The following is an 18,304-nucleotide window of genomic DNA, read 5'->3' as shown; positions in this document are numbered from 1 at the left end:
TTTATTTTTATTAAATAAATCATGGCACAGTGTAATATGTCATGCATTGTTCACCTTAGGTTGTATTTACCTATTTTCAAGACCTTCTAAGGAACATATGATTGCTATTATGTCCTGATATGTAAAACCATAGAATTCGAAGAGGGTGTACTTTCTTTTCCCATGATTGTGTACCCATGCTATATGAATATATCTATATATCAGTCAACCCATGGTGAACATTTCACCCAGCCCATGATATATACATATAGCTTTATATCTATACATCACTGAACCCATATATATCAGTCAGCCCATGCTACATGTGTATATATATCAACCAGCCCATGATATATTGTAGAAGCTGTTTCACTCATGCTACAAATCTCACAAGCAGCACAATGTGAGAAACAGCTCCAGACCCCGCCCTCTCCTTCTGGCCCCGCCCAAGCCAGAAGCCCCGGCGCATGCGTTCTCCCAGCTCGCTGTCTCCGCGCATGCGCAGTGTCCTGGAGCTGTCCGTACGCCTCTAACATGGCCGAGCTGCTGCGGCCAAGATGCTGAGATTTTTCGTGGGAAGGGAGGAAAACGCGCAGCCATGGCTAGGTTGGCGGACTACTTCATAGTGGTGGGATATGACCACGAGAAGACAGGTTAGTGCGTGGGCCTTGGCGGTGGGCAGGATCCCAGTGAGGAGAGAGGAGGGATGCTGAACCCCTGCACCGCTACACATGGGCTGATCCCCCCCCCATCCCCTGCATTTATCGGAGCAAACCAACTCACACAGACAGGAGTATTAGGGGGGGTTTGGAAGTGCCCCTGAGATTTGTTTGGGGTTTGTCTCCTCCACCCCCCCCCCCCCCCATGTCACATCCTGAGTGACGCAAAGGGGAGGAGGGGATCTGGTCATTACACTAAAATGGGATGTAGGAAAAATGGCAGAGAGTGGGGCTGTACCATGGGCAGCTAGCAAGCTGGCATACTGTAACATCAGAAGGGATTGTGCCCTGTGGCACCAGTGGGTGGAAATATCAGACCCTGTGGCACCACTAAGTAGTGTTTATTCTGCCTGTGGCATCAGTCGTGGCTATATCTGCGCCCTGTGGCATCAGTTGTGGCTATATCTGCGCCCTGTGGCATCAGTCGTGGCTATATCTGCGCCCTGTGGCATCAGTCATGGCTATATCTGCGCCCTGTGGCATCAGTCGTGGCTATATCTGCGCCCTGTGGCATCAGTCGTGGCTATATCTGCGCCCTGTGGCATCAGTCGTGGCTATATCGGCGCCCTGTGGCATCAGTCGTGGCTATATCGGCGCCCTGTGGCATCAGTTGTGGCTATATCTGCGCCCTGTGGCATCAGTTGTGACTACATCTGCCCAACGTGGCATTAGTCGTGGCTATAGCTGCACCCTGTTGCATCAGTCGTGGCTACAGCTGCGCAACGTGGCATCAGTTGTGACTACAGCTGCGCAACGTGGCATCAGTTGTGGCTATAGCTGCACAACGTGGCATCAGTCGGGGGGCCAGAGCTGCGCAACGTGGCGTTAGTCGGGGGGCCAGAGCTGCGCAACGTGGCGTCAGTCGGGGGGCCAGAGCTGCGCAACGTGGCGTTAGTCGGGGGGCCAGAGCTGCGCAACGTGGCGTCAGTCGGGGGGCCAGAGCTGCGCAACGTGGCGTCAGTCGGGGGGCCAGAGCTGCGCAACGTGGCGTCAGTCGGGGGGCCAGAGCTGCGCAACGTGGCGTCAGTCGGGGGGCCAGAGCTGCGCAACGTGGCGTCAGTCGGGGGGCCAGAGCTGCGCAACGTGGCGTCAGTCGGGGGGCCAGAGCTGCACAACGTGGCGTCAGTCGGGGGGCCAGAGCTGCGCAACGTGGCGTCAGTCGGGGGGCCAGAGCTGCGCAACGTGGCGTCAGTCGGGGGGCCAGAGCTGCGCAACGTGGCGTCAGTCGGGGGGCCAGAGCTGCGCAACGTGGCGTCAGTCGGGGGGCCAGAGCTGCGCAACGTGGCGTCAGTCGGGGGGCCAGAGCTTCACCCCGTGGCGTCAGTCGGGGGCCAGAGCTGCGCAACGTGGCGTCAGTCGGGGGGCCAGAGCTTCACCCCGTGGCGTCAGTCGGGGGCCAGAGCTGCACCCCGTGGCATCAGTGGGCTTGTGTGACGTGCCCTCTAGTATTTATTGCTCTCTGGCATTTATTGGTGGTTGAGCTCTACCCAGACTTTGTGCCACCAGTTGCACTTAACCATCAGCTCTGCTATGCCCACTGTCATCCAATCCGATATTAGCTGTCAAGTATTTTTATATTCTGTTGTAAGACAGTTTTTACTGTTTTCACAGAAAGAATTACTCTGTTAGTATCTTAGTGCTATTTACAGAGAAACAAGCCGTGTATGCTGTCTAATCTCAGTTATACACAGCTTGTGGACCACTCCTTCATACACCTGTATTCCTGGGATGAGCTTTCATTCATTCATTGGGATTTACTATTCAGAGGAACTTACACTAAAACACCTGGGGAATCATAACAGTAGTTCATCCTATATTGAGTTTTATGGCTGTATATTTAAAATACTATATTGAGCTTTATGGTTGTATATCTAAGATACCATATTACTCTCTGTTTTAATTACTTTATAGCTGGAACTGTTTCTTCAGATTTAATAATTAAGTAATCTGACATCGTGCATGGTGAACTTTTATTTCCCTCAAACTGTTATTGTGCAGATATTGACTTTGATGTGGATCTTAAATAAAGTATTCGACAATTATAGTGTATTGTAGTAAAATATGCCAGTCACTGGAGTTAATGGCATGTCAGAGGATCGGAGATTACACAAGAAGTTTATATAAGAAATGGATAAACTATGTTTAATAATTTACTATATTCGTTGGGTGATATAGGAAAAGTAACATCATTTATTTATTCTTTCGTGGATGTATACAAAGCAGGGATTCTTGCATTCTGTACGGTGTTCCTGAAAGAAATCCATATAGTCTCTCCCTTTTCTTATAGTGACGTGGGTCCTGTTTTGGTTCAGTGACTGGGAGGAGAGAAACCCAGAGAATGGGATCACGCAACATGTGTTTATTTTGGCTTTGTCATGTGATAATTTCCGTCATGTGTGATTGGCTGTTACAATAATCAAGTTTGAAAATGCACTGTAGCTTGAGTGGGAATATACTGAGTAAAAGTGTTATTTAAATCTTCTATTAGCCTCATGACATGCCCGCTCATCTTCGTCCCCCCTGGCATGTCATTGCTATCTGATTTTCCCCCCCCTTTTTTTTTTCCTTTTCTCCCTCCATTGACATTTAATGATCAGGACATATAGTGCGCCTCCTTACTTGTGCATACCCCTGCGTCTTGGCACTTTATAGAGAAAATAAACCATTTATTTAAAGCAATATGAAAAATGAAGGGTGACCTTACTGGATATCCTGTGCTCATCTCCTGAAAATATTCCAAATATTAGAATTTTTCCCTTTGCAGTAATTTGGGTTGTTTCTCACTTGTAAAACCAATTTACAGTTAAACTGGCAGTGAATTACTTGTTCCCTTATTTAGATTTTTCCTACTCTTCAGCTGTTAATTGCTCAGCTCCACCAATCATTATACATTCACACGCGTTCTGGATACACCTACACTTTTAGCGTTCCCGAGTCATGGGGAAAATGCCAGCGTATACTGTGCTGCCAAGACTGTTTATGGGTTGGGTAAAGTTTTTGCAATGTGAAGTTCTGAACAGCCATGTAGACATACTTGTATATTTTTCTTTATTTTAACTTTCAAATAATGAACGTGAAACATAATGCAGTTTACGGATGCAGGCCGTAAATGCAAAATGGCTGAAGTTTCCTTGTGAAAAATGGATGCTACGATTAAAATGCTAAATGTAGCTTTTATACCAATGATTGCAGACTAGCCTAGACTAGCTAGTTTTTAGGAATGATAAGGAACTGAGAGTCGGCGTGGAATGGAGAAGTGACAGAAATAAGCCTGGATAGAGAGAAGGCTGTGACCGCTTATCGTTTGTGTTTAAATCAGTAACATTACAAGGCAGGACTTCCTGTTGGGTGTTTGGTATCTCCCAACTCTGTCCTTCTCTAGAGTCTAGCTCTGGTACAAGAGCTCCAGCATTGGGAATCCACCTTATTCCACATAAGAAATGTCAGAAAACAAAATTATATTAACTAAGCGGTGGTCTCAAACTGCTAGTCGTGGACCCACTTTATGGCAAGCCGTTCTTCACTCGCCTGGCAACTCTTTGCCCATGTCAGAGGGCTTTACACTGATCACTATGGATAAGTGTCTGGGAGCCGATGAGTTTGCTGTGCGTTTATCATTTCATATCACACAGCACACCAAGAGCGCTCTATTAAAAAAGCGTATCAATTAAACTGTTAATAGCTCCCGACTGATTCCTCTTCTGCAACTGTCACTAGTCTAATACTGTCCTTACTTTCTGTGTCATTTTACCCCACTCCCTCTAGCATGTAAGCTCATTGAGCAGGGCCCTCAACCCCTCTGTTCCTGTGTGTCCAACTTGTCTGGTTACAACTACATGTCTGTTCGTCCACCCATTGTAAAGCGCTACGGAATTTGACGGCGCTCTATAAATAATATAATAATAATTAACATTGAACATTTTCCTACCCAACTCAGCAAATACACACTTACAGCACGTGTACAGCACTATGGAATTTGCTGGCGCTATATAAATAATAATAATATTATCTTCAATTTGTTATTTATTTATTTTTAATCACTAATTTTCATATACAGTTTGAAAATTGTGAGGTTTATTCGCTAAACATTGAATAATAGTATGTTGAAAATGGCAATCGCAAAATTTAAGTTAAAATGCTCATTTGGAAAATTTCTCCAACTTTGCTGTCGTCATAACTTGGCTATTTTAGTTGACATTTTGCTGTTAAGTGTTTAGTGGATAATTCTAGGTAATTTGATTTGAAAGTGGCCACCTCCATCTTGAAACACAAATTTTCTTCTTGTGTACGGAACCCAAAATGTAGATCCCCAGCTGTTGCAGAATTACAGTTCCCACAATGTTCTGGGAACCTTAAAGGAACACTATAGTCACCTAAATTACTTTAGCTAAATAAAGCACTTTTAGTGTATAGATCATTCCCCTGCAATTTCACTGCTCAATTCACTGTCATTTAGGAGTTAAATCACTTTGTTTCTGTTTATGCAGCCCTAGCCACACCTCCCCTGGCTATGATTGACAGAGCCTGCATGGAAAAAAAAACTGGTTTCACTTTCAAACAGATGTAATTTACCTTAAATAATTGTATCTCAATCTCTAAATTGAACTTTAATCACATACAGGAGGCTCTTGCAGGGTCTAGCAAGCTATTAACATAGCAGGGGATAAGAAAATCTTAATTAAACAGAACTTGCAATAAAGAAAGCCTAAATAGGGCTCTCTTTACAGGAAGTGTTTATGGAAGGCTGTGCAAGTCACATGCAGGGAGGTGTGACTATGGTTCATAAACAAAGGGATTTAACTCCTAGATGGCAGAGGATTGAGCAGTGAGGCTGCAGGGGCATGTTCTATACACCAAAACTGCTTCATTAAGCTAAAGTTGTTCAGGTGACTATATAGTGTCCCTTTAAGACTGTCAGAGCATCATGGAAGGTAGATGTCTACCTTGCTGGCCCGTTTGTGTTAATGGCGGTTAAACTCCTTGAATTGTTTAGATAAAAGTCTGTGCCATGTTAAGGACCGCTCGCTGATTTCCCCATCCTCTGCACTCCCTTCCATGTGCATTGTTTGAGTAATTTCAGTGAACAAAACATTAACTGGAACAACAAGTAGAAATCCCCCGATGTTGGAATTTACAATAACTAATTAGCAGAAGTTACTGACCATGTAGAAAAGCACCCAACAATTACTGTAACCCAAGAAAATGTAGATTATTTAATAAGTATAAATACACTTTATTATGCTACACATACTGTGATAGTGTCTGTGTGATTCTGTTTCATAAAAAATGATCTTTGTTCCCCAAACAGATTTAATCAGTTATCGTTTATGAATGTGTTGTGTAATATATTCAGCCATCTGTATGTATGTTTGTTTTTCTTGTTCCTTTTTCACTCCCCAAGAGCCATTCATATATATTTATGATTCAAATTATCAATATGGGGTTACAGGAAGCTGCCATTTTTTTAGACTTTAACGATGAAAGGCAGAACCAGTGTCACTGGCATGACTTAATTGATGGCTGTTATCATATGCCGTTGTGTGTGTGACCAGGAAGATATACCGTATATACTCGAGTATAAGCCGACCCGAATATAAGCCGAGGCCCCTAATTTTATCCCAAAAAACTGGGAAAATGTATTGACTCGAGTATAAGACTAGGGTGGGAAATGCAGCAGCTACTGGTAAATTTCTAAATAAAATTAGATCCTAAAAAAAATATATTAATTGAATATTTATTTACAGTGTGTGTCTATAATGAATGCAGTGTGTATATGAATGCAGTGTGTGTGTATGCAGTGTGTGTATGAGTGCAGCGTGTGTGTATGAGTGCAGTGTGTGTGTGCATGAATGCAGTGTGTGTGTGCATGAATGCAGTGTGTGTGTGTATGAATGCAGTGTGTGAATGCAGTGTGTGCAGGGCCGGTGCAAGGATATTTGCCGCCGTAGGCAAAAAATTTTTTGCCGCCCCCTCCCCCCCCATATGTCCTGACTTCCCCTCCTCCTCCCTCAGTGGTCCTTACCTCCCCACCCCCGTGTTCCTTCACTCCCCCCCCCCAGTGGTCCTGACTCACCCCTCCCCTAGTGGTCCTTACCCTCCCCTCCCCTAGTGGTCCTTACTTCCCCCTCCCCTCCCATAGTGGTCCTTATCCCACCCCCTCCCTCTCATAGTGGTCCTTATCCCCCTTCTCCCTCCCATAGTGTTCCTTATCCCCCCCCATCCCTCCCATAGTGGTCCATATACCCCCCTCCCTCCCATAGTGGTCCTTATACCCCCCTCCCTCCCATAGTGGTCCTTATCCCACCCCCTCCCATAGTGGTCCTTATACCCCCCCTCCCTCCCATAGTGGTCCTTATACCCACCTCCCTCCAATAGTGGTCCTTATCCCCCCCCCTCCCTCCCATAGTGGTCCTTATCCCCCCCCTCCCATAGTGGTCCTTATACCCCCCTCCCTCCCATAGTGGTCCTTATCCCCCCCCCTCCCTCCCATAGTGGTCCTTATACCCCCCCTCCCTCCCATAGTGGTCCTTATCCCCCCCCTCCCTCCCATAGTGGTCCTTATCCCCCCCCTCCCTCCCATAGTGGTCCTTATACCCCCCCTCCCATAGTGGTCCTTATCCCCCCCCCCTCCCTCCCATAGTGGTCCTTATCCCCCCCCTCCCTCCCATAGTGGTCCTTATACCCCCCTCCCTCCCATAGTGGTCCTTATCCCCCCCCTCCCTCCCATAGTGGTCCTTATACCCCCCCTCCCTCCCATAGCGGTCCTTATACCCCCCTCCCTCCCATAGTGGTCCTTAACCCACCCCCTCCCTCCCATAGTGGTCCTTATACCCCCCCTCCCTCCCATAGCGGTCCTTATACCCCCCTCCCTCCCATAGTGGTCCTTATACCCCCCCTCCCTCCCATAGCGGTCCTTATACCCCCCTCCCTCCCATAGTGGTCCTTAACCCACCCCCTCCCTCCCATAGCGGTCCTTATACCCCCCTCCCTCCCATAGTGGTCCTTAACCCACCCCCCCTCCCATAGTGGTCCTTATACCCCCCCCTTCCATAGTGTTCCTTATACCCCTTTTTTTTGTTATTATTAATTTTTTTTTATTATTATTATTTTTTTATTATTGTTTCTTATTTTATTTATATTTTTTTTTTCGTCCCCCCTCCCTGCTTGATATATGGCAGGGAGGGGGGCTCTCCTTCCCTGGTGGTCCAGTGGCAGTTCAGTGGGGGGGGAGAGGGGGGCTGGCAGAGCTGTAACTTACCTGTCCTGCAGCTCCTGTCAGCTCTCTCCTCCTCTGCGCCGTCCGTTCTGCTCTTCTGTCAGCTCCCAGTGTAAATCTCGCGAGAGCCACTTACACTGGGAGCTGACCGAGGTGCTGACCGGACGGTGCAGAGGAGGAGAGAGCTGACAGGAGCTGCAGGACAGGTAAGTTACAGCTCTGCCAGCCCCCCTCTCCCCCCAGTCTGTATTATGGCAATGCAAATTGCCATAATACAGACCTTGACTCGAGTATAAGCCGAGTTGGGGTTTTTCAGCCCAAAAAATGGGCTGAAAAACTCGGCTTATACTCGAGTATATACGGTAATTGCCATTTCTTTAATTCATGCAAGTCCCAGTGCAGAACAAACCGTTTACAAAAATGTTGTGTTAAAAAGGTAATACGTATGGGGTCTCTTTCTAAAGGGAGAATGCAGATAGGCTTGTCTCTGTATGACAGAGAGACTGCAGCTTTGGGCATTCTATCCAGTAGCGAGAGGAAGGAGAGAGACCTCCAATCCTATAGCTGGAGGAAGGAGAGAGAGACCTCCAATCCTATAGCTGGAGGAAGGAGAGAGACCTCCAATCCTATAGCTGGAGGAAGGAGAGAGAGACCTCCAATCCTATAGCCGGAGGAAGGAGAGAGAGACCTCCAATCCTATAGCTGGAGGAAGGAGAGAGAGACCTCCAATCCTATAGCTGGAGGAAGGAGAGAGAGACCTCCAATCCTATAGCTGGAGGAAGGAGAGAGAGACCTCCAATCCTATAGCTGGAGGAAGGAGAGAGAGACCTCCAATCCTATAGCTGGAGGAAGGAGAGAGAGAGAGAGACCTCCAATCCTATAGCTGGAGGAAGGAGAGAGAGACCTCCAATCCTATAGCTGGAGGAAGGAGAGAGAGACCTCCAATCCTATAGCTGGAGGAAGGAGAGAGAGACCTCCAATCCTATAGCTGGAGGAAGGAGAGAGAGAGAGAGAGACCTCCAATCCTATAGCTGGAGGAAGGGGAGAAACCTCCAATCCTATAGCTGGAGGAAGGAGAGAGACCTCCAATCCTATAGCTGGAGGAAGGAGAGAGAGAGAGAGAGACCTCCAATCCTATAGCTGGAGGAAGGAGAGAGAGAGACCTCCAATCCTATAGCTGGAGGAAGGAGAGAGAGAGATACCTCCAATCCTATAGCTGGAGGAAGGAGAGAGAGAGACCTCCAATCCTATAGCTGGAGGAAGGAGAGAGAGAGACCTCCAATCCTATAGCTGGAGGAAGGAGAGAGAGAGACCTCCAATCCTATAGCTGGAGGAAGGAGAGAGAGAGACCTCCAATCCTATAGCTGGAGGAAGGAGAGAGAGAGACCTCCAATCCTATAGCTGGAGGAAGGAGAGAGAGAGACCTCCAATCCTATAGCTGGAGGAAGGAGAGAGAGAGACCTCCAATCCTATAGCTGGAGGAAGGAGAGAGAGAGACCTCCAATCCTATAGCTGGAGGAAGGAGAGAGAGAGAGACCTCCAATCCTATAGCTGGAGGAAGGAGAGAGAGAGAGACCTCCAATCCTATAGCTGGAGGAAGAAGAGAGAGACCTCCAATCCTATAGCTGGAGGAAGGAGAGAGAGACCTCCAATCCTATAGCTGGAGGAAGGAGAGAGAGAGAGACCTCCAATCCTATAGCTGGAGGAAGGAGAGAGACCTCCAATCCTATAGTTGGAGGAAGGAGAGAGAGAGACCTCCAATCCTATAGCTGTAGGAAGGAGAGAGAGAGAGACCTCCAATCCTATAGCTGGAGGAAGGAGAGAGAGAGACCTCCAATCCTATAGCTGGAGGAAGGAGAGAGAGACCTCCAATCCTATAGCTGGAGGAAGGAGAGAGAGACCTCCAATCCTATAGCTGGAGGAAGGAGAGAGAGACCTCCAATCCTATAGCTGGAGGAAGGAGAGAGAGAGAGAGACCTCCAATCCTATAGCTGGAGGAAGGAGAGAGAGAGAGACCTCCAATCCTATAGCTGGAGGAAGGAGAGAGAGAGAGACCTCCAATCCTATAGCTGGATGAAGGAGAGAGCGAGACCTCCAATCCTATAGCTGGAGGAAGGAGAGAGAGACCTCCAATCCTATAGCTGTAGGAAGGAGAGAGAGAGAGAGACCTCCAATCCTATAGCTGGAGGAGAGACAGATAATAAACCTTTCATGGCTTCCTGTTTTTGTAGTCCCTGCTATTAATCAAGTATTATCAGTACAGGAAACCCACTGCCATTTTGTATTAGCACATACGAGCAGGATATTTGATAACAATAAATTTTATTTTTAATATTCGGGGGTTTCATTTCTCTGGTCTATGTGTGCTGTCATTTATGAAAATATTATATATCCTGAGCATTATTTCTAATTGGTAATATTTCCTATATTGGGAATAATTGTGCTGTAGTAATTTTGTATATGAGCCATAAGGATGGAGGGGACATTGTATAAAGATTGCTGAGCAATGTGCTCAAACTGGAGCAGTTGCTGTGGAAACCAATGGAGTGTGCTGCTGCTGATTGCTTCACTTGTAGAACTCTCCCCTGGAATGACTCCATCTTAATTCTGTGATGGTTTTGTGTGACGGTAAACCGTGATTGAGTGATAATTTAATTCCCAAAATAGGCTGACGGGCATTTAATGTTTAAAGTATTTCTAGTCCCTTACTCCAGCCTGGATTTGCATAGTGTATTATAAGATTGGTATGTTTTGCTTATCTGCTGCTTTGCTAACTGTTGTTTTTCCCGCATGCTGGTATTCACTTTGTGTTTGGCCGTAGTGTCCCTTGTACAGATAGTTTAGCGGGCTACTCCAGACTGCCATATTTTAGTACGTTATAACGTTAGTAAATTAAATATAAAGCCTTTGATCCTGCGCTTGTGCAGTTAGCTCTCCCCAGACCAGGAAATGGCTCAGCCAGTCATCTTGCTCTTATTATTTTTACTGAAGCTGAACATTTAATTCAATACGTGGGAGCAATGCGATTTATCAAATACGATAGCTGAAACAGTTTGTGTTCTCTGTCTGTCACAGTAGGCAGGTTTATAGTGGTGTGATATTTTTTGTTTTTAGTAAATCGCTCCAGTTAAAAGCACATTTGTGCGGGTAGCCGGGGACAAAAACCTTCTTGCACCGTAATGGCTTGGATCGTGTAGTGTTAATGGTGTTTTAAGGGTCCCTTTAAGCCGCATTTTGCCTACACACCGGACACTGCATTCTTATCCTGTATTTGCACCAGCTTCAGAAATGGGCATCGCAGATCAGGTATGTGGCTCCCAGTAGCCTGGTGATAGCCCTGCAAGCCTTAAGCTGGCACCTTTTGACAGCACGGTTTAAACTTTAAAGAATTGCTCCCAGTTTCTGGGTTGGTGCATGCATTTCATTATTAAAAAGTTCTATATTTCCCATGCACTGGGATTTGCTTTGAGGAATGCAGCTGGGATTAGAGCAAATTGACAGATGTTTGTAGATATCAGAAGAGGACATGGGAAACAGTGGGGAATTTACACCAAAACACAACAGCTGTTCATTAATTTAAAGGGGCATTTCTCAAGTACCATAACCACAGATTCTCCTTGCATACTGTACAAGTAGCTCCGTGGTCCTGCTTTCTTTCATACTGCTGCAAAGATTTGCCTTATTCACCAGAACCACTTCCATACCCTATTAACGTCACATATATTAGGAGAATCACAGACCCGTACGTTACCTTTTATCCCTGAAATGCATAAGAAAAGAAGTGGACGAGTTCCGCCATGAAACTACTAGAATTCTCATAGGGACCAATATTTGTTTATTTTAACTCATGAATGAAAATTTGTGTTTGCCTGATATTACAGCTTAGATAGCCAACAGATGGAATAGAGCAAGTGTCCATGGGAAATCCATAGTGCAATGGAAGCAACAGAATTGGAGCCATTTCCTGGTATTTGCAGATCCTGGTGTTTTATGACAAATGGGGGCAATGTGAGGTGTAAACATTTTTTTAATTTTTTTTTGGTGCATGTTTGTGGCAGCTAAATGTTAGTGTCCCTTTAAAAGCTCATGTTCACCATTGGCTTTAATAAGAAATTAAGGGGGATATTTGCACATTAGTCATTTGTGGCAATTCCTCTTGTTAGTCAATATTGGTTATCCTAGCTACAGTTGTTTTTAATATAAAGTTTACTAATCGTGGTGGGCAGTATGGCACCAGGAGTATGCTGAGGGCTTCATATGTGCTTTGTACCTACGGACAGTCTGTTGGATGCACTGACATCACTAGAGCTGGAGAAGCAATTCCACTTTCACCCCTGCGTCTTACTTGGGAATCGGTAGTTGATGGGTTTACTTTGTATGACCAGGGTCCGAGGATCAGCCCACAGGGGAGTCAGACCACCTCACGAGTAAAGGTCCCTAGACAAGACAAATGCTCGTTTAAATGGGGCCTTCAAATATGCCCTTTCATTAAAGCGCTGAGACATATGTTGGAGCTATATGATATTAATTACATTAAACCCGGTCCTTGGAGAAAGCCTGGTCTGGACTCCGGGCCCTGGGTTCATGGCTGGGTATTTCCTGGTCTCTGAGGCAGAACATATGTAGGGCCCTAAATAGGACATCTTTAAAGTCTATATTTAATCTTCATTTTTAGGTCATCAGGGTACATTGCACATGATGGAGGCTGAGTCAGGCAGTAAGTATAGAACCTGTCAGAGATTTGGGGTGTACAGTATCAGCAGCAGATATTATAGAATACAAATTACAATTCCCTTTCTATGTTCAAAACACAACCCCCCCCAAAATCCAGTGTTTTTCTGAGCTGTGAACATTTTTATTTGATGTGCAGTGTTTTTCTGCACAATGTTAAAATCTAGTTTATCGTAACACTGGCTGCAGGCGTTAGCGTTGCGTTCTGCAGAGCTGACATTTTATTTCACAATAAACAATAGAGAAGATATTTCCATATTGTGGAGCTGTCTGCCCACTGGATTCTGACTGCTATATCATTTACTGTTGATTTTAGCTCATTCCTGAGAGAATTCTATGAAACACACTGTAAGTCACATCGCATACTTGAAGTTGACATGCAAAAATGGTTAGAATACTAGACAGATTTGGAATTTGTGTAATGGGCTACATGTCAAGCATGGAATTGGCATTGTGATACGTCACAAGTTTGGAGTTAGCGTGCTTCATCAAATAACTTTACAACGAGTGGAAACTAGCGTGCATCAGGTTTAGAATACATCTTTAACTAGTAAGATAATGTGTGCACGCAAGCTTAAATTACCGCACACACAAGGCTGAAGATACATCACAAGCTGCGCATGATATAGGTCCCAGTGCCTGTGACTTTACGTTGCTGTGAATGTGTCCTAGTGAAGGGGGTTTATACAATGGCTTCCTTGCAGGTGGAGCAGAGAATCCTAGCTCGCAGAGGATTTCCTGGAAGAGAGAGAAAACATTTCCGGAATCCAAAAATACTTTCAGAGGACAAGTGCTGTCTTGGCTAATAACTGGAACTTTCCTTCTCTAAAAGCGATCACACTGATTTTCTTTTTATTCTAGTCATGTTGGCGTTTATTTACCTAAAGTGTACCATTGCTGCTCTGCTTGGTATAGCTGCAGATTGACATTCCGGACTATGGATTTGGGAGTAAGGAGATACCATCTTTCTTCATACATGATATTAAATTGTATAATATATACAAATTAATGGATTATTGATACCGGAGAAACTGACGGAAGCCAAGCACAGAGAGATGGACACAGGTTTCTTCAGGAAGGAAGAGATTCTTTATTGGATCACCGATCGGGACTCAGAGGGACTAGCGTCACCAAAATACAGCAAAGTCTGAGTACTGAATACATAGAGTACATTCCTTATATAGCACTGTAGCTCCTCCCACAATTAACTACACCCACACATACCCTTAACCTATTTAATAAATAGAGTCTAAACTCATCCATCCGGTCTAACCACGTGGCTCATCTGATACAAAGGAGAGGGACGCGTAATTCCAGTTCTTACATTCCTGCACCTGGTCAGTACAGTGATAACAGTATCTTAGCTACGTGTAATTAACTAACTGATACTACAAACACATATACATACATATGCCTTGTGGCAATCTTAGCCTGCTAAACTTGTATTTTACTGGAATTACATCACATTCCCCCCTTTGATGCCTCTGATATTTCACAATTACTTGAGGCATCACTTAACCTTGGTTTGCATATACCTCAGGTTACCATGAACCAGACCAGACTTATCTTATGATGTGAATCTTTTAACACTCATCTTCCTGCATTGGTTCTCCTTGATCTAGAGCCTTATACTTATATATCGCCATTATCTGTGCAGCAGCCTTCCTCTCTGCTATACTTCCTATCAGGCTTTGCACAGACCTAACTACTAAAGGTATAAGACACGGTAGGAGTAGACACAACAGTAAAATCAGTAGGACTCCACCTACCACTGCCTTAAGCCCTCCAAACCACTCATACCAGCTACCAAACCAACTACTTGGATTGTACCCTTTCCATACCTGAGTAGGCACATGCACTAGTTTAACCATATGGCTAGTAAGCTCAGCTATTGCTTGCCCTTCGTCATCTATTTGAAGACAGCAATTGCTCAGGTTAAACTTCCCACATACACCTCCCTCTACTGCCAAAAGGTAATCCAAGGCTAATCTATTTTGGTACACTGCTGTCCTCATCCTGGTATTATGCTTCGCTAGAAGATTGAGTGCTTGTGAGGTCTCATTAGTAATAATCTCAACCACCGCCTGTAATCTTATAATACGGTTGAGCATATAAATTGGGGTTCTATAACCAAAGGTACCATCTTCTGCCCACGTGGCTGGCCCATAATAATCTATGATACGCTGGGGAGGCCATTCATTATCTTCCCAGGTGCCTATCTCTAAGGGTCCCCTTTTCTTCCTATGATTCACATCATACACTTTAACACCTAAAGTCTCACCTGTTTCAATCGGTAACAAGAAGAAGGATGGTTTGAGCATACCCAACACACATGCCCCTTCCCAGTCCTGTGGCAACTCCGAATAGGCTTTCTTACCACAGATCCAGTACAAATTTGCTGGGGCTCTCCAGGTAGATGTGATGGATAAATCAAACCACACATCCTTTAAACTGGCATATCTAGCAAACGGGTTAGATGGTTCTGAGACATTTGAAGCCGACCACCAAGTTGTATTTTTAGTATCATCATCATAAGCTTTTTGCCCTAGACAAGTTAATTCTCCTACAGAAGTATTATACATTATTCCTTTCCTTGCTATGCAAACATAACCTATGATGGAGGTCTTTAATCTCCACTCAGATTTACCTCTAACACTCAAATGCTAATCGGCTTGTGTAGATATTAGTTGGTCAACTGCCTCAGAACCGGACATTACCTCCTTTGCTTCCCAAGGCCATTGGTCTCCCATGTTAGTACCTCCACACACATAGCAGTTGGTAACATTAAGACTACCGGCAATACTTTCAGCTAGGTCAATGAACAGGTTTTTAGCGTTATGGGGGATCTTATTATCTATACTCATCTCTTCATAAAAGGAATGGTATACTTGATGAGTCTGGGAGGATACCGTATCAGTCTCTATTCCTATAAACAATAATGTCCCAGGATCTAAACCCGTCCCGTATATCTGAAACCCAAATAAATTTCCATACTTATCTAGGAACTTGTCGGGGTTATTAATAAGTATATGGACTGGGTTGCATTCCATAGACTTACAATAAGGGCTAGTCGGCAACTTAGTCACTATCATGTCTTTATCTACTGTCTGTCCCCAAGTCGCCCACCCCACACAAGACCAATATGGACAAAAGTTATAGTCTTTATTTGGGCATCTAGGACTCACATATTTATTTTTACTACTGGGACAAATATATTTATCATTAGACCCATACGTCCTCTCCCATCTAAGATCCCCACATACATTCCACGGTTTTCTACCACTTGATATCGCCTTACATGCATCAAATAGCAGAACACCCGAAGAATGTACGGATTCTAACACCGTCTTATTAATTAGGGTCCCCTGAGGATCTCCATTCCTGAGAGTCAACCAAATTGTACGAGGTTGATACTCTGGACTGAAGCACTTAGGTTCTCCTACTCCTAAATGGCACACACTATAGTCTATATTTAGGTATCTACATCTTGATACCTCTCCTTTACATTCGTATTGTGAATGCCAAATTAGGGTTTGGGAAATATGGTTACCTGTTCTCGTAGTCTTAATGCATACCTCACAGCTAGGAGTGTCGGTACCTCTACCTTCCTGAATATAAAAACACATATAAATAAACACAATCAAAAGCACATCTTTCGCCGTCATCCTCAGTCTTCGTCCGTGCGATGGAACCTCAGCTTCCAGGATGTGAGGGCTGCAGGGAATGGAGTTCTGCTCGTCTTCACAGGTGTCCCTTCGAGACTTTCCTGGCTTATACACTATGTGTTGGTAAGCGGACAGGCTTTATTATGGCCTTCTCACTCACACCTGTAACAATAAAATTTGTAATCCACAATAATTCCTCGTTACTCCGACTGAGTAGTGCGTTTTAACCGGATCTTGCAGGGATTCTCTGGATCTGCTGTAACTTGCCAAGAATCGACTGCTGCTGGTTTAACCCTGGAGTGATGTATCCACGGAGTTACTTCGGCTACTTTTATCGCTGTAGGGGTAGACAAAAGAACAACATAAGGACCTCTCCACTTGGGCCCTAACGGTACATTATTCCACTCTTTAATCCACACTTGGTCTCCTGGATGATAACTATGAACAGGGGGATAAATATTCACAGGTAATCTATCTTGTACCCATTTCTGTACCTCCTCCATAGTCTTACCCAACTCTACAACCTGCTGCCGGGTAATTCCTTCTCCCAACTGACTCAAGTCCCCCCTTAAGTTACCAAGTACGGGAGGTGGTCGCCCATACATGATTTCAAAAGGAGAGAGGCCCATCCTTCTGGTAGGGGTACTGCGGATTCGCAATAAAGCTATGGGTAAGAGAACGTTCCACTTAAGTTGGGTTTCCTGACACATTTTAGCCAACTGGTTCTTTATAGTTCTATTCATTCTCTCTACCTTACCAGAACTCTGGGGTCTATATGCAGTATGAAGCCTCCACTTTATACCAAGCATATGAGTCAGTTGTTGTAGGCACTGATGAACAAAAGCTGGACCATTGTCCGATCCTATAGAACAGGGTAGTCCATATCGGGGTATTATTTCTCGTAGCAGGAATCTTACAACTTCTCCTGCTTTCTCTGTACGAGTAGGACATGCTTCTACCCAGCCTGAATAGGTGCACACAATTACCAACAGGTAACGATGTCCACCCGATTTAGGCATTACTGTAAAGTCTATTTGTAGATCGGACATGGGGAGTCCCCCCATAAACTGGACTCCTGGTGGCTTTACTGGTCCTTGTCTTGCATTATTCTTAGCACACGTTACACATCTGCGTACAATGGCCTGAGTCAAGTTGGACAATCTTGGTATGTAGAAATGTTTCCTGAGAGATTCTTCAGTACTGTCTCTCCCAGAATGTGTCCCGTTGTGATAATTTTGGACAATTTCTACCGCTAGTGATGCTGGTATGACTATTCTTCCATCTTCTAGCTGATACCACTTGTTCTCCAAATACTTTCCCGGTTCAGTCTTTAACCACTCCTCTTCTTGAGCTGTATAAACTGGAGTCCATTGGGACAGTGGAGTTGGTATAAGAGCAGCTATATGCCCCACATACTCCTGTCTTCCTGATTCAGCAGCACGCTTAGCTGCACTATCTGCCATCCGATTTCCCTTGGTTACATCACCATCTCCTCTCAGATGCGCTCGACAATGTATGATACCGACTTCTTTCGGCTCCCACACTGCTTCCAATAGTTGTAGGATTTCAGCTGCGTACTTGATTTCTTTGCCTTCTGAATTCAGTAGTCCTCTTTCTTTATACAAAGCTCCGTGGGCATGAGTGGTTAAAAACGCATACTTAGAGTCCGTATAGATATTTACTCTTAAACCTTCAGCCAATTGTAACGCTCGTGTTAGTGCTATTAATTCTGCCTTTTGTGCTGATGTTCCTTTCGCCAGTGGCCGAGCTTCTATCACCTTGTCTATTGTTGTCACTGCATATCCTGCATAGCGGATCCCTTCTTTCACATAACTACTGCCGTCGGTGTAATATTGAACATCGGGGTTCTGGATGGGAAAATCACGAAGATCTGGTCTACTTGAAAATACTTCATCCATTACTTCCAAACAATCATGTTGACTTTCAGTAGGTTGCGGCAAAAGGGTAGCTGGATTTAAGGTGTTTACAGTCTC

At 44.8% G+C, this 18,304-nt stretch overlaps 1 protein-coding gene across 2 annotated transcripts in view; it reads left to right on the top strand.

The window, feature by feature from the left end:
* Positions 1 to 494: 494 nt before the first annotated feature.
* SBF2 (SET binding factor 2) overlaps positions 495 to 18,304 on the top strand; it is a 273,605-nt gene continuing 255,795 nt past the window's right edge. For both annotated transcript variants that reach the window (XM_063437862.1, XM_063437861.1), the window contains exon 1: positions 495 to 632. In XM_063437862.1, the coding sequence (XP_063293932.1) occupies positions 578 to 632 (55 nt within the window). In that variant the 5' untranslated portion in view covers positions 495 to 577. The remainder of the gene's footprint in view (positions 633 to 18,304) is intronic.

The sequence above is a fragment of the Pelobates fuscus genome, chromosome 12 (genome assembly GCF_036172605.1).
Source record: "Pelobates fuscus isolate aPelFus1 chromosome 12, aPelFus1.pri, whole genome shotgun sequence".
Taxonomy (NCBI): Eukaryota; Metazoa; Chordata; class Amphibia; order Anura; family Pelobatidae; genus Pelobates; species Pelobates fuscus.
This window is presented reverse-complemented; position numbering and strand designations above follow the sequence as displayed.